Genomic DNA, 9,531 nt, shown 5'->3' with positions numbered 1-9,531 from the left:
GTTCCTGAGAGGCATTCTCACCGGGGACTCTCACGGTGCCGTCCAAGCGTCGGAGATACGACTCCGCAAGTCTACATACGTAGGGGGAAAGAATCTTGAAGAATTTTAATCATTTGTACAGGTACCATAACTAAATCTATTTTTCCCAGAAAATGTGCATTACTTTTATAATGGACCATGTATATATTTTGGATGCTGCGAAAGGAGACTAGATTCAGTAACACTGTGTTTTACCCATTGTGTTCCATATGCAGCACATGATATCAAGCATTACAAAGATGTCGTGACTGAAGCGTGCGAAAGTCCTCGCGAACTGTCTCTCTCTCTTTTTTTTTCAATCTCAGCTACACCTCTAAGTGCTTGAGGTAAAATTTGCATGCTTTAAACATGGTTGCATGCACCGCTTGCTGCAGTGATATTTGCTTACATAAACAGAACTGTGTCAAGCAGAATTTTGATTGTATGCTTTATTGAAAATCCATTGCAAAAATAAAAATTCAATTTTACACAGTGCACACTGCAGCGTCTTTTGCTAGTACAAAATCCTTATATTCAGATATGTCTAAGGTGTTCTTGTGAACTGCATCAACAAGCCTTGGCAAGTAGTGCCTGAAGTAAAATTCTGACAGCCTTGAAATGTGAAGGCATACAAAATCTGCGTCAAAAGGCACTTCAACTGTAATAAAGTTCATAGCTGACCAGACAAAGAAATAACAGTGCGTGCGCTCTGTGCAGAAGATTATGAACTGGACTTGGTAATAGTAGCCATTTTTTTCCTTTTTTATCAAGGTAGTATGATCCGTTTGAAACGTTTTTGACATCATACTTGTTGGATTCAAGAAGCTGCAGGCAGTCATCTACAAGTGGGCACTTGATTTCTAAGATGCCATCTGTACCAACTAAGCCATCTGGGCTCGCTGACGTTTCTAGAAACGGGTGGGTGGCGCTAACTACTGTGCCACAACGTTCAACATGAATACCAGTAGGACGCTCAAACATCTGCCTGGCAACAGGCTCGAACCTTTGGCCATGACTCGTTGCATTGTTTCCCCTAAACTGACTGAAGAGGCATGATTTCACGAAATTTTCTGGCGGAGTTTCTTTTTTTCGTGGCACTTTTGACACATTTGAAGCTGTGAGGCGCAGCTTACGGCTCGCTTTCCAAAGCCTTCCGGTCTGTTGGCATGTAAGCAGCATAAGATTTAACCTCACAGGTTCTTTAATTCTTACCCATTTGCCGTAAAATTCTGCGCACACATCACATGCCAACAGGTCGTCGTCGTCATGTGGACCGTGAATGAGCTTGGCTACATTTCCTCTAAGCTTAGTTTTAGCATGCACACTAGGTGACATTTTTGCAGTTACAGTCTGGTGCAGTAGACTTCCCTTTATGTCGAGAAGGGGTGCTATAACGGACTGCTGCATCTCTCTCACATACTGCTCATGAGTCTCATAGCGTTTTGCATTAACCTTCTGCCCTTCATGCTCAGACAGGTCTCTGAATTCCTTTCGCAGAGTAAAATCCATAACACCTATTTGTGCTGGCGTAACATTTCTTTTTGTGCCCTGGTTCCACTTGGCACTTCTGTCAGTGCAGCTTTCTCCAGTCAGGCCCCCTCGGCTGGCGAATTCTATCTTCCACAGGACTGCACCTTGTATCACAAAAGAGATAAAACCAAATCAAGTTGTGGGTCATAGGTCGGCAAACTCACTCATAAGTCAACTCACTCAGACTCAGATCGAGCCATGAGTCTGGGTCTGAGTGAGTCTGTGTGAGCAATGTGTTGGTGAGTGTGAGTCCGAGTGGCTGAGGAAAATTTTAGTGAGTCTGATTTCTTGTTGAGTTTAGTTTTATGGCGCAAGAGCGACTAAGGCTGTGCTGCGCCAGACACATGGTGGGGAAAGAACAAAAGCACTATAGTGAACAACACTATGGCCCTGACTATGAAATGTGTGCTCGGCGGTGACAAATGGGATATAATGAATGGTGTAGTTTGGCTGTAGAGGGGCCTAAGAAAGCTAGTTGCGTAATAGCGTAATGTATATATATATATATATATATATATATATATATATATATATATATATATATATATATATATACTCTGATGATGATTAGTGGTAAAATTGTGAACCTGATGCGTGGGGTGGTCAATATGTATGGCTGCTGCGCGTGACTATCTTGTTAAAACCGTGAAGGAGTCTGAGTCCGAGTGAGTCCGGTTGAGGAAAATATTGGTGAGTCTGAGTCCGAGTGAGCCCTACGCGCAAAATATATTTCTTGAATGAGTCTGAGTGAGCTCCACCTTCAGTTGCCGGCCTATGATCCTATCTGCTCACCTATCTACATTACTATCACCCTTACATCGGCTTACGTTTACTCTCAGATCTATCCACGCATACTCCAACGCACAAGCGTTCGTACGCCACATCAATGTTTATTGATCAGAGGCGTGAGTTAGCGGGGAGTAGGGGTGTCATGCCCTCGCCAATACCCGGAAACACTGCCGCTCCGGCGTCTCAAAGAATTACGTCATGATGACGTCACCGACACCATCTTGAATAATTTGCTAGTTCGGCGGCCTTTTAAAAGGGGCCGTAACTGAAGGTGAAATTGGCGCTAGTGTTCATGAAGATTCAAAATTAAAGCAGCCAATGGCAGCCTGCCGCCGTGCCGGCAAAGCCGTGCGCCCCGCGCCGGCCGCGGAGGCCGCGCGCGCGCCGCGACGCTAGTTTTGAATTCCTCGAAAGTTCCGTTGTAGCTCGAAGCGAGTGCTGAGAGCGGGCACCAGGCTGGCCATGCAGGGAGGCTATGCTTGGCGGACACCTGCAAGTCTCCCGTTGTGGTTAGCGGGTCATTGTTCGCTCTTGAGACTTATCGGAGCGGTCGTTATGTCAGCCGTGCTCCGTCGCCGCCATACAGGAGCCCGTCCTAGTCGCTGGCCTTGACATGAAGTTTCGTGATGTTCCGTTACATGAAGCGAGCTTTGGCCGGCGTGTAGAGTTTTCGTGGTGTTTGCGTGTTGTGCGCTCTTGCCGCCGTGGTGGTTAACGGCACGCACCATTCGTACATCATGGAACGGTGCACGGATACTTCAAGACCGGCCGAGTTCCGCAAGATTCTTCGAGGTTCCGAAAAACTAAAGGTGAGCATGCGGCTTGCGTTCGCAGCCACACATTTACGAATTGCAGTTGGACAACACAGTTATTGTTTTTTTAATTACGGCTGAATCGTGAAAAGCACGATGTTGCAGTTAATATCGCTGTTCCTAGAAGGAATGAAATTAAAGAACTTGAGACTCATAGTTTAACTTTTGCGTCTATGACAGAACTGCGTGATGGAAGTGCGTTTTGCTTTTTTTGCCCGTTTATCACTCGCCATCGTTTAAATACGCGTTCCTGAGACTCAATAGGCAGTTTTAGAATAGCGTACGAAAAGCTTTGCGTTGGCTTTTCGCGCAACTGTCATGCGTCGTACGCTAACCGCTTGCGGGCTCCCGTAGTGACGGAAATAGCGAGCCGCAAACGCTAAAATAGCGTACGCTATTCTAAAACTGCCTAATGTATCGCAGCTTGCACTGAGCCGAGACGACGAAACTACGTTTGCCTCATGCGAGTGCGTAACTTGTATCGTTGGAATTAATAGTTTTCAATTGCTTTATTTCAGGACGGAAACGTTTTCGGAGTATTCGAGAAGGCAAGAACTGATGCGTTTGCCCAAGGAGGGGTTAACAGCTGTAGAATCAGCGCTCTGCGAAGTCTCGATCCGCAACTCAAGTGGATCAGCTTTCTACCCTGCCCCCAGTGCTTCTTCTCGGTGCGTGAATATGCTATGTACTTACGGCTAAAGAAGTAGTTTGTGTGTTTATATATTGTCTCTGTTATTGCCTATGGAAAAACCGCTCTAAGGATTCATGTGTAGGCATGAGACATGTCCTATATGCAGAATTTTACTGTTTGTGTTTATCACAATGAAGTGCTCAGTGTACCCAACATGACGTCCTCCCTTCAGTGGCGTTATATTCAGCTAGGCATTGCATTCGCGGTGAAAGAAAAGCTGCGTATAGGCTTATTTCACCTGGTCGTTGAGTAATACGCTTTTCTTCGAATGTCATGTGCTGCTGCATAAACTGACCATGGCCTGCATCCCGTTGCCACCAACTAGCTTTCAAGTAGTGTTCAAGTACCATATATTGTGTCTTGCTCTTTTTAGCGCAATGTACTACTTACTGTGCTAAATCTTATCTTTTTCATTTTGTTTATCTGGTGAAGGTGTCCAGCATTTCATGTATATTTGTGCAAAATCTGAGCAAATATGTAAGTGGTTGTTTTGTGTTTCGTATCATTTCAACGGTTAATAAGTAAATCATTGCAATATTATTTCATATTTACATATCTTGCGCTTCGTTATGTTTTTGTCATGCACTGACATTTCTTTAAACTACATGATTACCTCTCATCAGAGGCTCCTCTGCACTTTGCTCGGTATTGCACCAAATGAAAATCGTGTTTCTTATATGTGTGTACGTCAAAGGGCCAACACTTTCCAATGTGTTCGATTTTTTAATTTCTAAATTTTACAACGAACTTTTGTGTTTAGTCATGCACACACTGTGAATTATTCCCTTCTGTTCTTCTCCTGAACTTGTATCGTGCCCCATTACATGCAAATCTTGAGTTTCGGAAACAGAACAATAAAAAGAGGTAACAGAGATGTTGTAGGTGGATTCATCCTTTATGCTCTAGCACATGCTGGCTGCGGGCGAACGCGAATGCGCGGCCAAGCACAGCACGCGCGCGAGCGCACGCGAACAAAAAAAAAGTCCCGGCGCGGGGCATAGGAGAGGAGAAAAAGCAAACGTACAAAATAAAAAACGGTGCGCGGCATGGGAGAGGAGGAAAAGCAAGCGCACAACAAAAAATAGAAAGAAAACGGCGCGCGGAGAGGGAGGAAGAAGGGGTGGAGGCGAGCGGCTGTTGTTACTGTTGCCCTGACGACGTAAGCAACGTAATCGCTACGTCATCGCCCTTTGAGCTTGGCGGCCTTCTGCAAGGGGCGTAACTCAATAGCGCTCTCGGCGCTGTCGGCGCTTGCGTCGGCGGAGCGTTTGAATTTCGCGTCCTATGGGAGGTATACGAAGAAACCGACCCTTGCCCTCGCCCTCACAAATTTTCACGGTACGTTCTTGATCGAAATATCTCGTGTGGGTCTTATATTTCATAAAAACGTCCTCATTGGACTGCAACCACTGATAACTTGTACTTCAAGGTACAAGATCAAAATGCACATCGTAGAGCACAGATTATGTGTGTTATTGGCATTAAAGAGCATGTACTCCATGATCGGGAAAGCTGACTTTACGCCAGCGAACTCATGAGTCGACTCACTCAGGCTCACTCAGACTCAGGTCAAGCCGTGAGTCTGAGTGAGTCCGGCTGAGAAAAATGTTGGTGAGTTTGAGTACGAGTGAGTCCGGTTGAGAAAATTTTTGCCGAGTCTGAGTCCGAGTGAGTCTGGTTGAGGAAAACTTTGGTGAGTCTGACATCAAGCGAGTTTTCAGAGCAAAATACATTTTTTAGGTGAGTGAGTGAGCTCCAATAATTTTGCCGACCTATGTTGTGGATTAAAGGAGACCTGTGGCTATGATGAATTCGTTACTCCGTGGGAGAGTTATGAAGTGGTTGAGGTTTGCAGTGTGGTTGCGTGCAGCGCATATATATTATATATGATCTACAGATGGCAAAGATTATATTACTAGGCTATTTAAAGGCATTTGCCTCGTGCGTTTGCCTGAGACGACTCAAGTTGACACGAAAACGGTGCACTGACGTCATCATCTCAGTCGATGATGTCAGTGCTCCCCAGTCAGAGTTGCGCTCTCACATCAGCAGGCCTCTTTCTCGCACTGTACTTTCTTGACGTAGTGCTTTCAGCATAAGAAATTTGTCGCTGAGGCTTTCCCTCAGCTCCCCTGTCTATTGGTGTTTTCAATACTAAAGCCATGCCTAGAACTTTTTTCATCGCTCGCAGCGACGCCGACTGTCACTATTCGGGTTCGATTATGCATCTGACTCTTTATAGTTAATAAATTGCAGCTATGTGAAAAACGGTTTAAGTAATTTTAGGAACAGAGGTCAGTGCTAAAAAGCCATTGACTGCACTTACCAACGTGGCTGCACACGGTCGTCAATACAACCTTGCAGGAGCATGACCTGCTTAAGATGCGGCAGTCATTTCCTACGCAAACCCATGTATCGTATGGCCGGTCATAGTCTGCTTGTGACGGGGAGACTTTCCCTTTTATGAAACATGTATCTTTGTCAGCCTGGAAAATGAGGAGCTGACCCACTTTCCCGCTTACGACGTAGTTATACGAGTCTAAGCTCTTGATGGCTTGGACGTCCTCCAGGTCACAGGCTTTTGTTTTGAAGAAGTAATACGTAATGTGGTTTTCCTGCAGGGAGGGCCAGAGTTTCATGTCGTCTTTCCATTCATTTGCTGCGATAGAAAGAGGGTGTGGCAGAACACGGTCGCCTATGACGTGGAGGGGGAAAAAACGCGAATTACAATATCGCGCTACATGAAAATACAGAGACATGCAGAACAATGCTCTGACAGCAAAGTGTTATTAAAGGTGATCTTGTGTCTAGCGATAGCAGCAAATGCACTGCATGGTTATCGGGTGAAGAGTGACGTTGCTATCGGTCGCACTCAGCAGCAGAATATTGTGATAATGCTCTTAAAATACTGAAACTAATCTAAAAAATTCCAAACTCAATCGAGGGAAAAGATTGCGTTTTCGGGGTGTCATTGCTGCTACTCAACAAAATTCGTCATCTGTCGCATGATTTCTTTGCGTTGTCGCCATGTTCCATGTATGTCCATGCCACGAAAAAGCGTTTGTTATCCGCTTGGCATAGAATTTTTTATAGCACTGTGACAAGCGCCGAGTTTTCAAGGGAAGCGCTTGCAAACCAGATCACGATTATTTTTGCATGGCAGAAAGGCAACACAGATATTCGTTTTCAAGTTTCAAGTTAATTTTAGCTATTAGTACAAAAAAACATCATACAGTGTAAACATACAGAAGAAGGTCCGAAAGCACAACGCTGCAGGGGGACCTCCTGTTTAAAATTGAATAACAACAATTACTTAATTAGCAGTAACAGTGATAAAACAAGAAAACGAGGGAATTGATAAAAGCAACAATAAATCGGGTACAGGTGAAGAAAAAAAGTGGCGTATAATTATACATGTATAAAATATACATCCAGTAGTTGAGAAAATACGAATACAATTGTTTTTTAAATAAACCAATATTAGAGCATTGTTTGATGTGTGATGGCAATGAATTCCATAGTGCTAATGCTGTGAAATAGGCAGTGTGGCGACAAAAATTAGTACAGATAGCAGGTAGTAAAAAATTTCCATTTGAAGCAAATCTAGTTCGGTTAAAGTTACATAGAGCATCAAGACAAAACACACTTGATTGAGCAGGATGGTTCAGTGACTTGAATAGCGTGATGGTAAGATGATATTTAAATAAACTAGCAGTAGGAAGTATGTCAAAGTTGTAGTAATGATGACGCACTAGTGCGATATGAACTGAAAGTTATTAATCTAATGGCTTGGTTTTGAATGTGCTGTATAGGAGATACGTGGGTTAGGTATGCGCTTCCCCATGTAGTGATGCAATAATTAATATGACTGTGAATAAAAGCATAATATAACTTGATTAAAGTCGAAGTGTTAAAGTAGTTACGTGCTCTAATTAAAATTCTAATACCAAATGCTAGTTTTTTGCGTAAGTGCATGGCATAGTTTAGAGTATTTTACACTAGTGTCGAGAATGACTCCTAAGAAAGAGTATTCAGCGTCAGGAGTAATGAGTATGTCATTTAGTTTATTAGTGACTTGGGAGAGAATAACTGTTAATTGAGTGGAATATCATAAACTTAGTTTTCGTAGAGTTAACACTGAGGTAGTTAATGCGACACCAGTGTGGGAAGCTATTTAGATCATTTTGTCCTTCAAAGAGTGAATGGATTTATCAGTGGCTAGTATGGTAGTGTCATCAGCATGAAGCATCTGAGGCGAAAGCCTTAGATGCTTCATCAAACGTGAAAATTGACCATCGGCGGGATGGTCAATGTCCAATATCTCGTGATGATGTGATGTCAGATTTCCAAAATTTATGACATTTCATGATGACGTCATTGCCTCCGTGATCGCACCACCGATCACGGAGGCAGTGCAAAACCATCGGAGCCATGCAAGCTTTCGGCACCTTACCTAGTTTTGCACTGCCTCCGTGATCAGCCTACCGATCCCGGAGGCAATGCAAAGAACGATGTCATGTGATGACGTCATCATGATGATGTCACAAATTTTGGCAATCTGTGACGTCACTGCCTCCGTGATCGCACCACCGATCACGGAAGCAATCCAAGGAAGCGATGTCATGAGATGACGCTGTCATGTGACGTCATCTCATCACATCGCCACTTTGCATAGCCTCCGTGATCGGTGGTGATCACGCAGGCAGTGCAAAACTAGGTAAGTTGCCGAAGGCTTTCAGTGCCTCCTATCCTGGAAGCCATACAAAACCACGTTAGGTTCAGAAGGCTTTCGAAGGTGGGCGAGGAGGAATAAGGCGTCAACTAAATAAAAAGATGCATTAGTCTCGTCTTAGGCAAATGCACAATTGCATCCCGTGAGTTTTTTACAGCGATAGCTGTTATGAGATCACAAGGGCCGATTCGGGCGCCGTAGTTGTCCGCCGCCGGTGTCCGTCCACTATCTCAAGAAAAAAAAACTAAATAAAAATCACCGGAGAGGACGCCTTGAGCGGCGACCGGAGAAGAGTACACGCCGGTTGCGGCCGCCGCTGGACAAGGCGCGAGCATAAGATGCTTGCTGAGCAAGCTCTTAAAAATGCCCTTGACAGAATGGGGCTTGAACCAAGGACCCCTGCATTGTCAGTCCAGTGTTCTACCACTGAGCTACGCCTGTTTTTTTTTTCTTTATTACCGGTTTCACAACACGGCACAGGAATAACAGCAGACAATACAACAATAGACACAATTGAAGCAATGTCAAAGCAGTGCACACCTATGATTAGTTACATTCATAAGTGAACCGTTCAGTAACGGGTTGGAGGCTTTCAACAACGATCCACTCGTTACGCAAATCGCTTTGTTTGACGCCCGGTCGCGATTTTACTCCTCTAGAACGATCTAGAACTCATGTTCATACGATTCCTTACCCGACATGAAGCCTGCATACGGTATGTTTGCAAACAAGTTTCGAGCACGGGCGTAGCGCAGTCAAAAGGCAGTCAAAAGGCACTGAGCTACGCCCGTGCTCGAAACTTGTTTGCAAACGTACTGTATGCAGGCTTCATGTCGGGTAAGGAATCGTATGAACATGAGTTCTAGATCGTTCTAGAGGAGTAAAATCGCGACCGGGCGTCAAACAAAGCGATTTGCGTAACGAGTGGATCGTTGTTGAAAGCCTCCAACCCGTTACTG

At 44.5% G+C, this 9,531-nt stretch overlaps 1 protein-coding gene across 1 annotated transcript in view; it reads right to left on the bottom strand.

Moving 5' to 3' along the window:
• Window positions 1-470: 470 nt before the first annotated feature.
• LOC119383944 (uncharacterized) overlaps window positions 471-9,531 on the bottom strand; it is a 160,755-nt gene continuing 151,694 nt past the window's right edge. The window contains exon 3 of the mRNA XM_049412720.1: window positions 471-1,652. Coding sequence (XP_049268677.1) covers window positions 673-1,652 — 980 coding nt within the window. The 3' untranslated portion in view covers window positions 471-672. The remainder of the gene's footprint in view (window positions 1,653-9,531) is intronic.

This window comes from Rhipicephalus sanguineus, chromosome 2 (genome assembly GCF_013339695.2).
Source record: "Rhipicephalus sanguineus isolate Rsan-2018 chromosome 2, BIME_Rsan_1.4, whole genome shotgun sequence".
Taxonomy (NCBI): Eukaryota; Metazoa; Arthropoda; class Arachnida; order Ixodida; family Ixodidae; genus Rhipicephalus; species Rhipicephalus sanguineus.
The sequence above is the reverse complement of the archived record's forward strand: the minus strand, read 5'-3'. Positions and strand labels throughout refer to the sequence as shown.